Source organism: Mytilus trossulus, chromosome 1 (genome assembly GCF_036588685.1).
Source record: "Mytilus trossulus isolate FHL-02 chromosome 1, PNRI_Mtr1.1.1.hap1, whole genome shotgun sequence".
NCBI lineage: Eukaryota > Metazoa > Mollusca > Bivalvia > Mytilida > Mytilidae > Mytilus > Mytilus trossulus.
In genome coordinates this window covers 36475279-36496160 of record NC_086373.1, presented here as the reverse complement: position 1 = coordinate 36496160, position 20882 = coordinate 36475279, and the positions used below count along the sequence as shown (strand labels likewise).

The following is a 20882-nucleotide window of genomic DNA, read 5'->3' as shown; positions in this document are numbered from 1 at the left end:
AGACTTTAATCTTAATGTAATTATATTGTATTTCAATTTTCTTTTTTACGTAAATTAATTTTTTTTGAGGCCCCGAGAATGTCGAGGAGACCGCGGGAGCGGTAACGTATCGGAAGTCATATTGTATCTAAGGTCGACGTCACACGGCGACGTCTCCTTATCTTGTCTTAGTAACTAGTAAACGTCAAACTACAAAGCTGTTGTGTATTTTATCAGAGTCATATTATAAGATATCGTCCCCACATCATCTTCGAGGAAAAGAGTTCGGTACTGTGATTTCCGCATATGGAATACATTCATCGTCATATTTGAAACAGAGGTTTCATTAGCCTAAGGGTAAAAAGTAAAATAACAAAAATACTGAACTCGGAGGAAATTTCAAAACAAAGAGTTCCCTAATTAACTCGTGATAGCCGGTCCATAAAATTTTATGAAAGGAAGACTTTAATTTTACCTCTTGGAAACCTTGGTTGTAAGCAGCAACACTCTTTCTAGGAAAACATGATAGGAAACGAAAGTTATGGAATATATTATCAACTCGAGAGATTACTCCATACGTAAGCGCTGCTGGAATGACGCTGTACATATAAATGAAAAGTTCACAACTGCAAAGCTGAAATTCACTTAAATTGTCAAATTATAGATGTTAGTCAAGATATAAAACAGACCTGACTGTATCTGTAGGATTCCTTCATGTACGATGGTATAATATATTCGAGTCTTACCTTACAGTACACGAAACAATATTATTGCTTTACTACAACGGGAACTCTTAAGACGTTTTCATGACATCTCTAAAAGTAATACTGCGGACAACTATACAAAGTTATCAAAGGTACCAGGATTAAAATTTAATACGCTGGACATAAAACTCATCAGTGACGCTCTGATCAAACTAGTTATAAAGCCAAACAAGTAAAAAGTTGAACAAGTATCACTTTCAGAGCTGTGTCCTTCACATCTAGCAAATTAATGCCTATAGATCATTGGCGATGCTGCAACCAGTATCGTTTTACTTCCTCTATTTGGATTTCAAGCTGTTAAGCTATTGTATAGTTAAATTTGAAGGAACATAAGACAGGCGAAAGATAACAGAGGAATATTCAAACTCCGATGATCGATCGGAAATAAACTGACATTGGTGAAACGGACAACGCTTTGGCTGCAAAAAAGACAGACAGACAAATAATAGTACACAGGACACAACATAAAAAACAAAAGACTGAGTAACACGAACCCCCCAAAAAACGGTGGGTGATATCAGATGCTCCGGAAGGGTAAACAGATCCTGCTCCACATGTTGCACCCGTCGTGTTGCTCATTTTATCGCACACCCGGTAAATAGTCTAGCTAATTCGGTAGGTCGCATTCGGCATGTTCGGGAAAAGGGAAGGGGATTGTAGTTACGACATAAAAACATATCCGATATCATCTGTGTATCTGATATTCCATATAAACGGCCAACCAACTCGTGATGGCGTCCGTATAATTTACAATTTCACCATTTGGAACTTTTGGTTTAATAGCTTCCTTTTTGGCAGCACCTTTTTCAAGAAATTCATGATAGGAAATAAAAACTCGGTAATATCTTATCAATTGGGAGATATATACTCCGTATGCAGGCGCTGCACAAAATTATACACCATTATAGATTTGAACGAAGGTAAAAAATATGTGAGGCAACAATATATTTCACCAATGTTAAAAGCTTCATTTTACATTACGAATATGAAGAAATCAATAACAAAACCGAAAGAATTAATCGTGTGCGTCGACATGATACGCGTCAACACATATGCACTTCAGTGATAGTGAGCTTTATTCAAATGTGTTAAGGTAGATCATAAGTAAATGTTTTTTGAGACAGAATTTTCTTATAATTTGCCAAAATGAAGATTTTACTTTGCTTTTTTCCAAAAATATAATAAAAAGTATGGGTCACCATGCTTTTTTTCAAGCTATGAGTCGTTGAAAATTGCCTAAATTTGGTTAGTTTGTTCATGGAAAAATACATAAGAGTGCATACAAATAGTTCCACGAGATAGAATTTTGAAATAAATTGTAAGAAGACAGGTTTCGTAATACCCTTTAAGAAAATAAAAAGAAAACATGGTGTCACCGATCTTGTTTTCTTGCCACTGTAAGTAAAAAAAAAAAAAAAATACTATTAGTCTAGTATAAATTTTGTACTAAAAGAGTTATCATTCAAAATCATTTAGCTCATTTGCAAAAATGATATTAAAAAACAAAAAGGTTGCTATTTGTTAAAATATGTTGGATAATACAATAAATTAACAAGTTTTCTTTATATAAATAAACAGTCTAACCATAAAATTGCAAATCTGTTTCCAAATTTGCTGATTTGGGCAAATAACTAGACCGATTTTGTACTGTGATTGTACAATCCAAGATGGCGGTATACCATCAAAATACCTTAAGTGAAGATACGGAGGGTAACGTTTCCATTTGGAATATTTGTCATCATATTAGGGTAAAAGCTAAACCGCTTAAAATGAGCTTCTGATTTTAGAAATATATGAATCCATCTCTTCTCACTCGATAAATACGGATATTGTGATATGAAAATTTGCCGTTGTTTTGGAAATTATTTAAACTTAGGGAATACATCTCCATCTTGCAAAGCGCTGATTCCTTGTCTTCCTTTGGATATACTTTTTGTTCTTTTTAGGTTATAAGCTTTACGTATTACTAGTACAATAAGTTTTTGATTTTCAAATATTTCAGCCTCGAGCATCAATGAAGAAACTTTAACTGTCAAAATGCGCATCTGATTAAAAAAACCAATACCGTTAATGTTATCATCAATACAACATTACCATGATGTAATCGAATAGTTATAAAAGTACCATTAGTATAATTTAGTACACCAGACGCGCGTTTCGTCTTCATTAGACTCATCAGTGACGCTCATATCAAAATAGTTATAAAGCCAAACAAGTAAAAAATTGAAGAGCATTGAGGATCCAAAATTCCAAAAAGTTGTGCCAAATACAGCTAAGGTAATCTATACACGGGATAAGAAAATAACAGTTTCCATAGGGATATTTTGTACAAAACACCTTGTATAACATTCTTTGAAAAAATATGAAAAAGAAAATAAAACACAGCAAGCGAGATAATTACGGATGAATAAAATTGGCATATAAAATAAACTTTCCAAACATGAGAATGCGCTATTTATTCAATTAAAATGTTGTTTCTGGAATATAATAAAGAGTCCGAAATTACACATCATTACAAATTTCTTAAATTTCTTGAAAATGATATAACCTGATTAACAACCTCTTTGTAATCAGCGTTTACGACGGTATTGTGAACACGCTCATGATGCATGTATTTCTCCAACAAATGATGTGGCCGTGGATTTGACCTCATTCCCTGTAATGTCCTAAACATAGATGCCAGGTCATCTTTACTCTCTGCTTTTCCCATGAAAGACATGATTTCTGGTGCGAATTTATCACAATGGGCTGTTGAAGCTATTAGCATAGGTCTTTTACCATTGTTAAACCTGTCACCCACTGCTTTTGCTACTGCTGTATGTGGATCTAACATATACCCTGAAATATAATAATAAATGAACGTAAAGTATAAATATTAAACAATAAGACAAAAACATACAAGAGTGTTCACACTGAAATGTCTCGCCTTCTTTACTAATCCTTGATACTATGTTGATAGACCTAAATATAAAGCTTTATTACAACTGTCACATAAACTCAACATTAACCAAGAAAATGAAACATTGATCAATGAACCATGAAAATGAGGTCAAGGTCAGATGAACCATGCCAGGCAGACATGTACAGCTAACAATTCTTCAATACAACAAATAAAGTTGACTTATTGCTTATAAATAAAGAAAAACAGACCAAAACACAAACACTAAGCAATTGACCGTGAAAATGAGGTCAAGATCGAATAAAACCTGCGTAACCGACCTATAGATCATAAAATATTTCCATACACCAAATATAATTAACCTAATGCATAAAGTATTAGAAAAATAGACCAAAACTAAAAAACTTATCTAAAACCACTGAACCATGAAGATGAGGTCAAGGTCAGATGACACCTGCCAGTTGGACATGTACACCTTACAGTCCTTCCATGCACTGAATATACTAGACCTATTGCTTATAGTATCTGAGATATGGACTTGACCACGAAAACTTAACCTTGTTCACTGATCCATGAAATGAGGTCGAGGTCAAGTGAAAATGGACTGACAGGCATGAGGACCTTGCAAGGTACGCACATACTTAATATAGTTATCCAATTACTTATAATAAGAGAGAATTTAACATTACAAAAAATCTGAACTTTTTTTTCAAGTAGTCACTAAACCATGAAAATGAGGTCAATGACATTGGACATGTGACTGACGGAAAGTTCGTAACATGAGGCATCTATATACAAAGTATGAAGCATCCAGGTCTTCTACCTTCTAAAATATAAAGCTTTTATGAAGTGAGCTAACACTGCCGCCGCCGCCGTAGCCCGATCACTATCCCTATGTCGAGCTTTCTGCAACAAAAGTTGCAGGCTCGACAAAAAACCTATTTACAATTGCAAATGGGTTTTACTTTATAGTAACTATATACACATGTAAAAGCATACAGTCACATACCGTGTCTATCCTACTCCCTGTATTGTCTTATACCAATTATCAGTCAATTGACTATTGAGAGCTTTCTCTATCATTGATTTATACATTATTAACTTATCTTACCTAAATTACATCAAACACCTCACTCAAATTCAAATCACCAAAACACATGTCATATATTTGTCAATTTAGTTGAGAATAATTATATCTGTTATGACAATCTAACACTTCACAGAATTACCAAATCTTAACAAATAATCTGTAGTATGACGCTCATCAACTTTGAACTTGTTTGGCTTTTTACTGTTTTCGTGTGAGCGTCTCTGGTGGGTCTTATGTAGACGAAGCGCACGTATGGTGTATCACATTTTGAGCCTGGTACCTTGTATAACTATTAGCATGTTGAAATATTCTATTGTAATGTTTCTTTGTGTATTTCTCTGACTGTCCAGAACGTTTTTGCATTTATTTGTCCTGTAGTCCTGTCATGTAGTGTTATCGTTTTAGTGTTATATTCAACATTACCATAAAAGCGTGAGGTTGCCTAGCCGCAAAACCAGGTTCAACTCACCATTTTTCTTAAAATGTCCTGTACCAATTCAGAAAAAATTGCATCTGTTATCTTATAGTTGAGAGGCGGATTTAGGGGGGGGGGGGGGGGGGGGCAGGGCCTTTTTGGGAAAAAAATTGTTTGTTATATATATAGGAAATCACTGAAGTGTGACTGGAGCAGGCCCCTCTTAGGCAGTCAGTGGGCCCCCACTTATGAAAATTTCTAGATCCGCCAGTGTGTTCGGTTTCTGTGTGTGTTCATTGTCGTTTTTGTTTTGTTGCAGATCAGTATTTCTGTTGTTTCATTGTTTTCCTCTTATAGTTGATGTGTTTGCCTCAGTTTAAATTCGTAATCCGGATTTGTTTTCTCTCAATCGATTTACGACTTTCGAATAGCGGTATACTACTGTTGGCTCTATTATATCATTGTTCAAAACATCCAGCTCGTTTTCTATAATGTGACGATTAGAATATGCTAATTTTACTGATCTTACTTTTATATCAAGGAAAAGTCCACTTTATGTTCCTTTAACATAGTTCATATCAGAAGTTTCAAGAACCCCTTAAGATTAAGTTTAACTTTAAAAAAAAAGGAACACGGATTTCCATAAGATTAATCAAAATCGCACTTTTAAACATAAATATTCTAAGCTTTGGCAATTTGAGCCCATTATGTTTTATGAATGATATGAATGAAGTCAATATTCAAGTTTATCTCAGATGAACCATCTCCTCACACATACCCGACGTCTCGAAAAAAAAGGGAGACAACTTAACTATTTACAAAACTTTAAATTGTTCGGAATACTTCAGATTTTCTACCACAGGAACATATTTCTTTTGATGTATTTGGAAACACCTTTTTATTGTTTGCCTTCAATGCTATTGAACTTCACATTTATTTGGCCTTTTAACTTTCTTGATTCGAAAGTCACTGATGAGTCTTTCGTAACGAAACGTGCGTCTGGCATTTCAAATTATAAGCCTAGCATCTTTAGCCAGTTGTTATAATCACAGTGAACTGATGGAATATGTTTTTTCTTCCGTTTACGTAATTGTATGGTTCTTTTTGTTTACTTTAAGGCATGTTACTTGTCTGTTATGAATTGTATAGTGTTATTGTCTCAAACAAATATATTTTCAATTACCAGGAACTTGACCAAAGATCGAATGACTTTGGCGTCAACAGAGATCTTCATATTATTATATGTGATCACATATTAAACCTATTTCATTTAGCAAGCAATTTGTCATCACGCATGTCTGTTTACTTTTGGAACTTCGGTTTGAACCTTTGCAATAATTAATTTCATTTTACACCCGGAAACAAAAAAAAAACCCTGAAAGACTGTTATACATCATTATTGTGTCAATTATCTTAATCATAAATTACCTTACTCTTCATGAGTCCTTTAATTGGAATAAACATATTTTATTTTGTCTTATAAAATTAGACGACTAACGATATGGTTAACGGACAGACGCATCAAACAACATTATATTACACCACTACGTTGTACTTTTGTTTTAATAAACATGATACTCAATGTTTATTTATATTTCTAGTGAAATACTACATTTGATATATTAGTTACAGATATGGCCACGATTTCCATTTAATCTGTCTTCCATGGTAATGATCATGAATGAAAGGATAACAAGTAGACTGATACAAAAGTGTTGCACGGAAATAATCGGGAAATACAAACACACTTTGCGCACTATTCCCTAATATGACAAATGGTGGCATAAGGAAAACTGAAAACTAAAAAGCCTTCAACATCAATTTCAATTACCTGTCCTTTTAAGAGTGTCTTTAATTGTTGTATTGCATTTTTCTTCGCTACACCAATCAGCAATGAACATACTTTTAATTTTATTCAGTATCTATACAAAATAAATAAAACAAACACGACAATAAAGATTTGTTCATATCAAAACAAAGCCTGATATAATATTTCAGGTAGCTTGCTGAAACAAAAACTTAAAACATTTTTCAACAAAAATTGTAAGAACTCATGTCAATCTCTATTAGGAATGCACATTTTATTTAACATTTAGAAGGAATTTCGATAAGTCGAAGCGAGTGTAACAGTCCACTTTTCACTGCTCCTTACTAACATTCTTTATTAATTTTAACATATACATTGTACTTCATATGTTCAATTGAATGTATATGTAATAGTATGAATGCACCATAATTCTTTTTAGTTTTTAATTTAAGATGCGATTCAACTTATTTTTTAATTAACTGTTAATATAAGTAACACATTTCTAATTCACCGTAAACATAAGTGTATAGTGTTTCCTCCTTATCTTCACAAAATCATAAGTTAATCATACTTACATCTGGTGGTACCTCAAAACACTTCTGGGCATTAAGTGAACCAAAACATGAATTCACCAAGTAGGAATTCTCATTGGACACGTGATAAAGGTATCGTTCAAGATTTGATGACACTAGGATATCGATGGCTGGTGAAATTGTCTTTACCAGACGACGTCTTTGGATATCATAGCGTCCAGTGTTAATAAATTCAGTTAAAACGTTGTTCGCATTGGAAGCACATACAAAACGTTTAATGGGTATTCCCATTTCCTGTAAAATAAGATGAACAGAACCGTTTACATTTATTATGCCAAATACGGCTAAGGTAATATATGCTTGGGATAAGAAATTCCAGTAAACCAGTAAAGCCAATTAAATACGACATCCAAGAGATATAGTATTACGTGGCCTATTCAACTTCGGTTAATAATTGATACTAATAAAATAAAAAAATAAAAAGGAAAGTTTGATCTATATAACTCCTCTGACCTATTAGGAAAACCCATTGGAAAACGCAGGTAATGGTTTCACAAATGATATCGGCTATCAGTGATATTGTTTGCCTTAAATTACCGGAGAATACAGGCTTCTTCCGCTGAAGAAGAATCCGTATTTGAAAAAAATGGCTTAAAATTACAGTAGCGGTTCCAGGAATTTTCATAAGTGGGGGTACACTGACTGACCTAAGAGGGGATCCGCTTCAGTCACGCTTCAGTGATTCCCTTTATAAGCAACCAAATTTGTTTCCCAAAAAAAGGGGGCCCGGGCCCCCTGTCCCCCCTAAATCCGCCTCTGAATTATTCCCAAAAAGGACAACTTTTTTCCCAAACAGTACAGTCTCAGTAGTAATTGTGCATGAATACAAACTGAAAAACATTATTTATACATTTTTCATGCCTAAAATGACTATTTGTGTAAATTTGAGAGTCTACTTATGTATCATCACTGAAATTAAGGGGTCTTATTTCAAAGCAGGGTTTGACTATTGAAAGGGGGTCTGCAAATTGAAGAATCAGTCAAATTCATGGTTTATTATGAATTTCCCAATTTAACAAAAATGACGCATATTTTCCCAATAAAAAAGGGTACAGGTAGTTTTGAACAAAAAATATCTTTAAAAAAGATATCCGACGTTTTCAATTTGAGTATATGTTTAAAACTATCATTTCCATAACCTTCAGAATCACGTATCTTTCTGTTTATATTCAATGAAGCCCCGAGGAAATCTGACATGCGTAGGTGCGTTCTAAAAGTCATGTACGTTCGTACAACAAAGTATACATTAAAAATTATATAATTGTCCCGAATAAAAAGCTGTCATGTATGCAATGAGCTGTTGGAGAAACAATTATTTTAATAAAAATGTAAAGATCTAGTTCAAATATTTATTGTTTTTCACTTGCTTTTCATCACGATATAATTAACGAGACAATTTTTCAACTACAACCGAATCACCCACCATGACAGCATTTTGTCCATCACATAAAGGATTTTCGAGCATGCGTATTTTGTTGCCGTAGTTAAGCGTCCTTAAGTTCAAAGGGCACAACCCAAAACTATACCGACCACTGGCTATGTTCCTTACGTCGTAACTACAACCCCCTTCCCTTTCATAAATGTGACCTACCGAATTAGACTATTTACCGGATTTGTTATCACATAAGCAAAACGACGGGTGCCACATGTGGAGCAGGATCTGCTTACCCTTCATCGGCACCTGAGATCACCCCTATTTTTTGGTGGTGTTCGTGTTGTTTATTTTTTTTTCATTTTTAGCCATGGCGTTGTCAGTTTATTTTAGATTTATGTTTTGGCTTTTCCTTTGGTATCTTTCGTCCCACTTTTTACCTTAGCCGTATTTGGCACAACTTTTTGGAATTTTGGGTCCTCAATGCTCCTCAACTTTGTATATGTTTTGGCTTTTTAACTATTTTGATCTGAGCGTCACTGATGAGTCGTATGTAGACGAAACGCGCGTCTGGCGTATAAAATTATAATCCTGGTACTTTTGATAACTATCAAGTAGAAAGTAGAAACTAAATTACCGAAATTTAAAACGAAAAATCCGTTATCAAATGGAAAGTCAAAAGCTCAAACAAATGAATCAAATGAAAAACAACTGTTATTCATGACTTGGTACTGGCATTTCCTTATGTCAATAAATCGAATTAAGTAGTCTCAAATACCTTTGCATAATATGCCGCTAATATATTACCAAAATTACCAGTAGGTATGCAGACGTCAATCTCATCACCAACGGCAATAACTCTTTCTTTTACTAAATCTAGATATGCTGAAGCGTGATAAACGATTTGTGGTAAAAGTCTTCCCCAGTTTATAGAGTTGGCAGCACTACAAAAATAGTTAGCTACATTTGAAAATTCATCAATAATTGATAATTGTCTACATCAGCATACATCAATGGATTAATAATAGTTTAAAGATGTGCCGACAAGGACTTGGAAAAGTGATATGTTTTATTCAATTTGCCATTTTTGTTTAAAATAAATGTTTTGATAAAAAAACAAGCAATAAAGAAATGAATATAAAAAGAATCGTAAGGGTTCCGCGGAACCCAGTGTCTCACCTACTTATGCTGTTAATCGCCGGCTCAACAAAAACAAAGAAACAAATTAATAAAAATATTCCTCTCAACACTATCTTTTGATTGTAAGAAGCTTCAGTCCAAGATTGGTAAAAATTCAGTACAGTATATGAATCTAATAAGTTTTTGAAATCAAGAACTGCAGAATGTATGTAATGTTAACTAGAAGAAAAACTAAGTCCATTTATAAGTAAAATACGAATAAACTGGTACATTGTTTTAACAAAATTTCCATTTAGATACTAGCTTTTTATCTAACAAAAACAAATAAAATATTTAGAAGGAACTTCGACAAAAAAACACACATTAATGCAAATGTTGAAGGGATGGTATTGTGCTCTATACACACGAATATGAATGCTGCAAAAATTGATCGTGACTGTATGTTCTGTATTGTATCTTTTAAGAGTTATATCCTTACTATAATAAGCGATTACTTCGACATTACCTCAATTTACAGTCATTTTCCTCTAAAAGCATGTTGGCTAGCAGCGGGTCTTGAAAAGCCATTTTGACATATGACTGGCAGTCATCAAAATCACCATTTATTCCTGAAATAATGAATAATGAATAATTCCTATAATACTAGTTTCATTGCGCTTTATTGTAGAAAAGAAATTTAAGAACGATTAATGTAAGAGATGAATTGCCTCAGCATTTACAATAACTATATAGTCATACGGGGACCGTTAATAGAAATAAATATGATCCGTTACAAGTCGATGGTGCTTATCATGCTAAGTTTGACTTATTTACCGGATTTATAATAATATAAGTAACATGACGGGTGTCACTTGAGGTGGAGGATCTGATCACCCTTCCGGATCAAGCTCCTGAGATCCCCTTAGTTTTTGTTGGGGTTAGTATTGATTAGTCTGTAATTTTGTAACTTAAGTTATGTCTTGTGTTCTATTATTTGTATGTTTGTCTTTTTATTTTTTAACCATTGCATTGTCAGTTTTTTTTCAATCTATGAGTTTGAATGTCCCTCTGGTATCTTGTGTCCTGTTCTAAAGTTAGTTATAAATATACCCTACCTACAACATGGACGTTGTTTGATTTCATAGACGTCATTTGTTTCTTTTGAACATCACTGATTCCATTTTCAGGGAACAATACTAGAACTCCGACGCCCGATTGACCTAAAAAGAGTATATCAAAATCAATATCTATAATCACCACAAAAAATAACCGTTTAGAATATCATACTCGGAAAAGATGATAGTCGGAGATCTAAGAGAGTAACAATTCGATAATCTTCGGAGCACAGATATTTATATATCTAGCCAATTTATAAGAATATATTTTTTAACTCTTTGTGCAAACATTGTTTTCTGCATTTTTCAACAGTAAACCTATTAAATGGTTGATCACTCAGACGTCTATGTCCTAACTGTTTCTAACATTTGATTTGTTATCAGCTCTTAAGCATTTTGACTTTGAACCATTTGCAGGGGCAGAACCAATGTAGATTTAACATATTTTTCTATCAGATGTGTACGCCTTTAGCGCTCTCATGAATATGCCACTGATTTGGTATTAAGCATCATTGCACAAATGATCGAGTAATGAATCATCGAACTGTGCATTCGATTAATGGTATCTTTCATTCTGTACATCTTGTCTAGTGATCAGGATGTCTATCATTACTCCAGCCCCGGGTTTTTTGTAGGGTTCATGTTGCTTAGTTTGTATCTAGGTTTTCTTTTGTATACTGTTGTTCAGTTTTCCTTTTTTTTGGCGTTGTAAGTTCGGTATCATCTTATGTATTTAAATAGTAATAAATACCACTTTCGATATCTTGTGATCTGATCGTGACTGATGAGTCGTATGTAGATAAAACGCGCGTCTGACGTATTACAGTATAAGCCATGTACCTTTGATTTATAACTATTTACACCACTGGGTCGCTGCCACCGCTGGTGGACGTTTCGTCCCGAGGGTATCTCCAGCCAAGGAGTCAGCACTTCGGTGTTGACATGAATATCAATTATGTGGTCCACCCCTAGTTTTTGGAGGGGTTCGTTTTGTTTATTCTTTGGTTTTATATGTTGTGTCATGTGTACTATTGTTTGTCTGTTTGTCTTTTTCATTTTTAGCCATGGCGTTGTCAGTTTGTTTTAGATTTATGAGTTTGACTGTCCCTTTGGTATCTTTCGTCCCTCTCTTAAACATTTCCTGTGTACAAAAGTATGATTTTTTCTAAGGATTTTATTATCCCAAGCATAGATTACCTAAGCCGTATTTGGCACAACTTTTTGGAATTTTCGGTCCTCAATGGTGTTCAACTTTGTACTTGTTTGGCTTAAACTATTTTGATCTAAGCCTCACTGAAGGGTGTTTTGTAGACTTAAACGCGTCTCTGACGTATTAAATTATAATCCTGATACCTTTGATAACTATTTACGCCACTCTTTTAACTATCAATCGAAATTTTGCATGACAATAGCTATATTTAGGTCATAAACTTCGAGCATCATATTTTAGATTTACCTGCATATTTAGAAAATCCATCCAACACGGCACCACCGGTGTCTCCTGATGTTGCAACCAGTATTAAATATCTACAAGAATGGATATCATTTAAGTATATCATTAAAGCAGACAAGAGTAAAGAAAACAAAATCAAGAGGTCCAAATAGTAAGTACTGCTTTTCTGGAATGTAAAGGAATAACAAGGATGGTAAAGTAAAGGAGTGCATTTTGAGATCTCTCCGTATTTTCGGGATTATCTTCCAAATGAAGAATTTCGACCAGCATTAATGTTTAAACGTCTGATAGCAAAGAAATGAGACAGATGCATATCAACACATTCAGTATATAATTCCTTAAAATCAGTTAAACCTCAGATTGGCAAAATTGTTTTAGAGATAAAGAAGCACAAGTTATATATACATATATTGCTTATTGTGTTCAATGGCTAAAATATGCATCTCAATCGTTGTAAAGATATCAACAAAATAATTGCATAAAAGGAGATCTTTTTTATAAAATATGTCTAGAGAGTTTTACTTTTATGAAATTTGTAAATCTCTACGGGAAACCAAAGGATCAGTTTTTTTATACATTCAAACAAATAAGTTCTAACCTGAACTTAAATCCCTTTGTGTTGTATTATACAAAGACCATTATAGGCATTATACACTATCGCTGGTGATAAATTTAGTAATTGCATGTAAGTTTACTTATTTTGATATATGTAAGATTTAAAAAAAAAAAGAAAAAAGGATTTTACCTTGTTGATGTCCTGCCTAAAATTTGTAATGCGTGGACAAAGAATTGTGGCAATAATTGTAGCGCAGCGTCTTTGAATGAAGATGTTGGTCCGTGGAAAAGTTCGAGTAAATACTGATTTTTTTCTAGTTGTCGAATCGGAAATATCTCTTTACTGTCAAAACTTCCTTCACTGTAAGCCATGTTAATAAACTTTTTCAGTAATGTTGGATGGAGATCGTCCGGGTGGATCCATTTCTCTAAAATTCGAAGCGCTCTATCTTGGTATGTAAGATCCACTAGTCTGTCCAACTGTTTTTCTGAAAACTTGGCAATGCTGCTGTTCGGGACAAATAAACCACCATCTGGGGCTAAGCCTTGAAGGATGGCTTCGGAAAATTTCACTTCATGTGGCTGTTTAGAAAGGTCTCTTGTTGAGACGTAACCAGATGAATTCTGATAACGTTTCAGCTCTGCGACAATCTTTCCCGCTATTGAGTCTTGAGTTTCATTTTCTTCGCAAATTACTCGAATATCATATGCCTTTTCGTAAAACGATTGTCTATATTTAAGTATGTCTATCATCGGTACATCCGGGCTTTGTCCTACAATACGATTAACTTTCATCTTTTCTAGTCGGTCAACGATGTCGTCATGTTTAGTGTCCAAGAAAACTACAATTCCAGTTTTGGAAATGTGGTTTATAGCAGCTGAATACATTGGATTTGATCCAGATAATGATACCACGTGTCCATTGCGGTCAAAGTGAAGTAACGCCCTTCCTTCTTCTTCAACAAAACGATCAGGTCCCACTTCAGATAACTGAAAAAATTCGGTCATATTTACAAAATCGACATATCAAACAAAAGTTATATATCAACTGTTTGGAATTTGTGAGCTGAAAAATCACAAATACTAAAAAGTACGTTTATACAGAATAGAATCCACAATAGTTTATTTTAATGAAAATGTTGAGTTTCCTTTAACAACATAGTTCATTAAATGTACGTGTAAAATAATATTTTAATATACATAAGCTTAAAATACCAGAACAAAGTAAGCTTGGTGTCCAGAATGGATGTGCAAGAAGGGTAATCCATACAAATTAAACATGTATGCAATCATAATTCAAATGAAAAGTCAGATGTCTGGATTACTTAATAACTAGAAAGTGTCGGATAACCTCAATCAACTTTAACACCAAACGTTTACCAACATAGATGCTTAAACGTCACATTTTGGCCTTCACCGAGCAACAACGCCAGTAAACTTATATGAAGATCTTGTAGAGCCAGGTCGTAAAAGAATCTATACACAATTAAAAGAAGAAAATACAACGGCGTTAATAATACAAAAATATGTTAAGCTATTGATATTTGTACATGGCTTTGTCAGTTCATTTTCGATAAATGAGTTTGTTTGTCCCTCTAGTATCTTTTGTCACTCTTTTTTAACTAACTATATCATTAAAATTAAAGTTACCTTATCTGCCACTGACATTCCCCAATATGGTTCTAAATGATGATCATCTATGTCAGCCACTGGCAAACCAAGTCGTTTGCCTAGTATTCTGCCAAGTGTGGTTTTACCAGAACCTGGACTTCCCATTAATATTATGTTTGGCTACAAATATGCATTATATATTTGTTACATGATGAAAATATAACGTGTTTTATCAAAAACGAACTAGCACATAGAAAACGATTATTGCGGCTAAAATAAATATAATTACTAAATACTAGTAGTGATGTACAACAATGTTCCAAGTTATTCATCGACTGCTTCTTATATCAGAGTTGAACATTTACCAGTAACGTTATTAAAATGACAAAGATGTGTATGCCGTCTACTAGACAATCATCATGTAGTTTGGGTCATCGAATGGTTCAATGATATACCATGTTGTTGATGCCCTTCAGTGTTTCTGTTTTTTCGTTGTTTCCCGCTTATAGTTGGTGTGTTACCCTAGGTTTTAGTTTGTAGCCCGGGTTAGTTTTCTCTTAATTGATTTATGACTTTTGAACAGCGGTATACTACTGTTGCCTTTATTTTTAACTGGATCCTCATCTTACATTTCACATTATAAAATATAATGAAGCTTCTCCTCCAGTTTTATAAAAGAATTTGCATCTCTTGTTCACTTCACTAAACTATTCATTCTGATGGTTATAATTTATTGAAACACGATATGTTTTTTTCCTATTTTGAACCTCAACCAATGATTACAGTGTGAACAAAAATATTTATAGCCGTAGAAATGGACTAAATTGACAAGAGTACTACATTCTTTCAATATATTGGTTTATAAAACAGAAAACTTGATTTGGACATTGGGTGGCGTGTCAAAATTTGACGTCTCACAATTTATACAAACGGCAAAATATATGCCATCACCTATCGTTCAGTTACTTACAGGCCTTCATTCAATATGCTGAATGTTCTGACAAGATTGGCTGGATTAAAATCTCGTTAAAAATAATATTATTGATATGTTCAACAAGTGATGTGATGTTGGTCACTTGAGATTTTAATATATTGAGTGACATATTTACATGTGGCGATATCCTGTGACAGTTGGTTTGTTCCAGATATTTGCGATGTTTGTGCAAAGATACCTCTCCTGCAATCTGTTATGGGTAGATGAAGTAGGAAGAAATGATTTCCTGTACGGTCAGAGCTTCTTATGGGCTTTAAGTGTATTATTCTAAATAATAAGTATGTTCTTGTCCTAGGCGGATAACCCTGGTCGTATTGGTCACAACTTTTTGGAACTTTTGGTCACCAGTGCTCTTCAACTTTGTACTTAGTCTTGTGTAGACGTAACGCACGTCTGGTGTATTTTTTTTTTATAACTTAGTACCTTTTGTTGGCTATTATTTGTTTGTTTCTCTGTCCTATATTTTATCCCATTTATTTGTATTGTAGTCCTGACATGTCATGTTGTCATTTTAATGTTATAATTAACATTGCCATTAAAGCGGGAGGTTTGGTATGTCACAAAACCAGGTTCAACCCACCCTTTTCTTTCTTTAAATGCCCTGTACCAAGTCAGGAAAATGGCCATTGTTATATTATAGTTCGTTTCTGTGTGTGTTACATTTTAATGTTGTGTTTCTGTTGTGTCGTAGTTCTCTTATATTTGATGCGTTTCCCTCAGTTTTAGTATGTAACCCGGATTTGTTTTTCTCTATCGATTTATGAATTTCGAACAGCGGTATATTACTGTTGCTTTTATTTTATCTTGTCTATAGCTATTAGGTAATATGCTTTTTTGTTATACATTATGATTTACGCCGTGCTTATAAAATGTTCAACCCTAGATCACTTATCAGGTTGCTGACAATTGATCTAATTTGATGTTTGCTGTTGATATATCGTGAAGTTAGCTTTTGAAACTTCTCCAATTTATCAAGTCAGGAATATGACAGCTGTTATCAGTTCGTATGATGTGTTTGAGCTTTTGATTTTGACATTTGATTAGGGACTTTCCTTTATGAATTTTCCTGGGAGTTCAGTATTGTTGTGATTTTACTTTTTATCTATAATGTTGCTGATGGGGTCCTTTACTGTCGTGGTTTGTTCCATTTTTGTCTCACTAGCGTCTAAAACGCATGTTCTTTGGTGGATTTGGAGCTGATGTGGAATAGTTCGATGTAAAAATCTATTGAAGGCTTCGACTGACAATACCTATGAAGTTGGCTGTATTTCCCCTTATCCACAAACTTGCGATGGTGCTAGTCAGGCGTGAGGACGCTGAAATTTTCAGGGTAGAACTCATTCTCCAAACATATTTACAAACTGGTTATCTATCTATTCGTACTGACTTTGTGTCAGTATTTTAACTGATCCAAAGTGAAGAAACGCTGATGATGTTTTTTGGAAGTGAATTTCCCAGTGAATGGAAAAAACTGTACTTGTTAAAATATTATTTTTTGGTTATTGAAGTGAATTGGTGAATCTGGTGTTTTTGACTGGCTGTGGTGAAAGCTAAAGATTATGGTCTACTGCTGTAAGTCTGTGTGTGATTTTGGACATCATTATTACTCGATTGATGTCTCTGGACTGGAGTTTCCCGTAACTTCATTTTTAAGATGGTCAATCATGGAAGTGACAATGTTGGTTTTATGGTACCTGTTGGTGACGTAGGGTGCTGCTATTCTTTGCACTTTTTCAATGTTTCATGAAAGTACTATGTGATATAATTTTACAAAAGATGAATTTAAGAGCCATTGATCCAGGCTAGGAAAATCAGTGTGACAAATTCATATGAACCGTCAAATTGAAGTCCTAGCAAGGTCTAAAAATAAATAATGATGCAACAGACATTGAAACAATGAAGACAGGTTAAGGCTGAAAATGAATCTTCTGCTCCAAAAAATACTGGAAATACTAAGCAAAGCCACATAAATAAACCCGCCTATCAGCTGATATGAAAATGAAAATTCAGTCATCAAAAAATTAGTTTGGCATTCCTCTTGAGATAAAGCAGCAGATACCTTTGATAACACTTAAAAGTCGGTGTTTCGAGGCTCGCGCATGTGACGAAGTTCCTTCGTATTCCTTTAAAATCAAAGCTTTTATGAAGTTGTGTTCTTCAACGGTTGATGTATTTCACGATAAGAATATAAAACAAATATTAGAAAAAAGATATTTTTAACAGCTGAACGCCAGTTCAAAAGTTGAAGTGTTCTGCTGAGTTACACCACTGTAACAGTTAGTGGTAAACGATCGACAGTATGTAAGGGGAAATTTACTTTACAGTCTTGATCAGTCTTGACAATTAATAAAAGATAAAGTCTGGATAAAAACAATGGACATAGAGTTGAACCTAACCATCAAAATCGAGCAAATAAAAGTTAACAGGTTGGGAACAAACCCTCTGCATGGCGGTTATACCTGTATAGAGGGACGATCCTTCTATAGAGGGGGTATTTTTGTTTAGACTGGATTTAAAGCAAAATAGGGTAGAATGGCATTTTCTAGTTTTATTGACCATAATATTTAGCAGTACATGTATATCTATACGTGATATATGCATCAATTACTAGTAATGCACTTTGCTAAAAATTGGGATGCCCAGTTTTCTGCTAAAGTGACAGAACTTGCAATCTATTATTTACCTATCTGAACACCTGATCAACAAAAAAGGTACAGTCGCCCTTAAATTTTTATGTTAAATCTAACAATAGAAATTCAGTTTAGTGAGGCATTTATAACTGAGTGGAATTTACCTGATCATCACAGCTTCCAATTATGGTGAACAATAGACTGTATATTCAGTCAGATACCAGTAAACTGGGCATGTGCATATCAAATATTAAAGTACATGAATTGGTGCATTAACTGTTGAAGGTTACTGCCATAATAAGTAGAAAATGCTAATCTATGTTTTGCTTTAAATCCAGTCTAAACAAAAATACCCCTCTATAGAGGAATATTTTTTTCCCTCTATAGAAGGATTATCCCTCTATACAGGTATAATTGTAAGGCAAAATAGTGTCCTGGGAAATTGTGTCCACATGGACACTATTTCCTAGAATTTAGGTATTCAATAATGTCCATTGCTATGGATAATTGTCCCCTAAATGGACAGATTGTCATAGCAATATCTATGAAATAGTGTCCACTTGACTACAGAATGCTATGAAATAGACTCGGATATAGAGGACATTATTAAATCCTACTATTATTAACAAATTATGTCCTCCAAGGGAAGTAATACAATGGTCATTATAATGTTTTATTATGCTTGAATTTTAATAAAATAAGAAAGTTAAAAGAAATTGATTATTATAAACAAAATAAAAAATGGATGGAAAGGAATACAGAGAAATTTACAACTATATAGGTTATAAGAAATATCCTGATAATACAAATCGAAATAAAAGAAGAACTATAAGAAGGAAATGTGAAAAGTTTAAAATCAAATTTGAAGAACTGTACTATATGTACTATGACAAGAAGGCAAAAGAAAATGTGGAAAAACTAGTGGTACACTGTGAAAAGCTAGATACTGTTTTATTCATATGTCATAATCAAGTTATTCCTGTCAAAGTAACAAAATTAGTGTATTAAAAATTAGCAGGTATAGATTAGAATACATTTAGTAATATAACTTAGCAATGAATGTTATTTAATCATATATATAAAAAAAAGTCCAGGAGGACAAAAATGTCCTGTGAAAAAATGTCCAGGTGGACATCTTATCACTCAAGTATAGTATTTAATTATGTCCACTTTCAGGGACACTTTTTCATACCTGAGGACAGTTTTTCATAGAAAAATGTGTCCAGGACACATATAAATAAGTAAATAGTGTCCCGAGACCGTATTTACTAGGAAATAATGTCCAGTGGACACTTTTTCATTGGGGACATTATTAAATCCTACATAATCACCATATAGAGGGTTTGTTCCCAACCTGGTAAAGTTCAGTATACATATATCATATATGGCATAGGTGTAAACTCGTCACGTCCATATTATGATTACCTGTTTACCACCTGATTTAGTAGAAAATATTCTGTAAGGTAACTTGTAACCCGAACACCAACTGATTCCATTCTGTGCTGGTCTGAAAATTCTCTTGCGGCATTTTAATAAATCTAATAACGATTTATGCAATTTCATGTTGTTTACTTTTTCGGCTTTACTAAATAACTAAATCATCACAGGACATGGACACGCATGTGTGTGCTTAGGCTAGATAGATAACATAGTTTTTCAACTAAGTAAATTATACATCTCAGGGAGATAACATGCAGTTACTGGTTAAAATTAAGAAGGCAAGTCTTCGATACCAATATGTTAACTGTGACGTAAGAAGAAAATTGTGATATAAGATTAAAGTACAGATTAGCCAGCTGCCTTACAATATGATTCCAACTGAATATATACTGCCGGCAACGGGTATAAGTTATGAAATAAAATGAAACTGTATCATTATGTATAACTATTACATCAATAAATAGTAATAGATACCAGGATTAAATTTTGTATTTAAGACAGACGCGCGTTTCGTCTGGAGACAAAGAACGCAGTTACGCTCGATTCCACAAAAGTTAAAAATGCCAAATAAAATGATAAGAAGTTGAAGAGCACTGAGGACCAAAATTCCTAATAGGTTTGTCAAATACAGATAAGGTTATCTTTTCTGAAGCAGAAAAGCCTTAGTATTTCCAAAATTCGAAAGTTTTGAAACAGTTAATTCATCAGTAAATATGACCATATCAATAATGATCAATAATGATTCGTGTCAGCATAGAAGTGCTAATTACTGGGATGGTGATACCCTCGGGGAATTAAAACTCTACCAGCAGTGGCATCGACCTTGTAGTTGTAAATAAACTCGTTATAGATACCATTATTAAACTTAGTATTTACGTCAGACGCGCGTTTCGTCTACAAAAGACTCATCAGTTACGCTCGATTCCAAAAAAAATAAAAATGCCAAATAAAGTACGAAGTTGAAGAGCAAGGACCAAAATTCCTAAAAGTTTTGCAAAATACAGCTATGGTAATCTTTTCCTGCAGGAGAAAGGCCTTAGTATTTC

The 20882-nt window shown here is 33.8% G+C and overlaps 1 protein-coding gene across 1 annotated transcript; it reads right to left on the bottom strand.

Annotated features, from left to right (window-relative positions):
* Positions 1-3194: 3194 nt before the first annotated feature.
* LOC134723134 (threonine synthase-like 1) lies at positions 3195-20010 on the bottom strand. Its single transcript, XM_063586775.1, has 10 exons — positions 19822-20010; positions 14812-14952; positions 13352-14151; positions 12610-12680; positions 11154-11258; positions 10565-10667; positions 9698-9863; positions 7530-7781; positions 6979-7069; positions 3195-3581 (listed from the first exon to the last, which is right to left on the bottom strand). The coding sequence occupies exons 1-10, from the start codon at positions 19957-19959 to the stop codon at positions 3256-3258; spliced, it is 2193 nt and encodes a 730-aa protein (XP_063442845.1). The 5' UTR covers positions 19960-20010; the 3' UTR covers positions 3195-3255.
* Between the last annotated feature and the right edge of the window lie 872 nt (positions 20011-20882).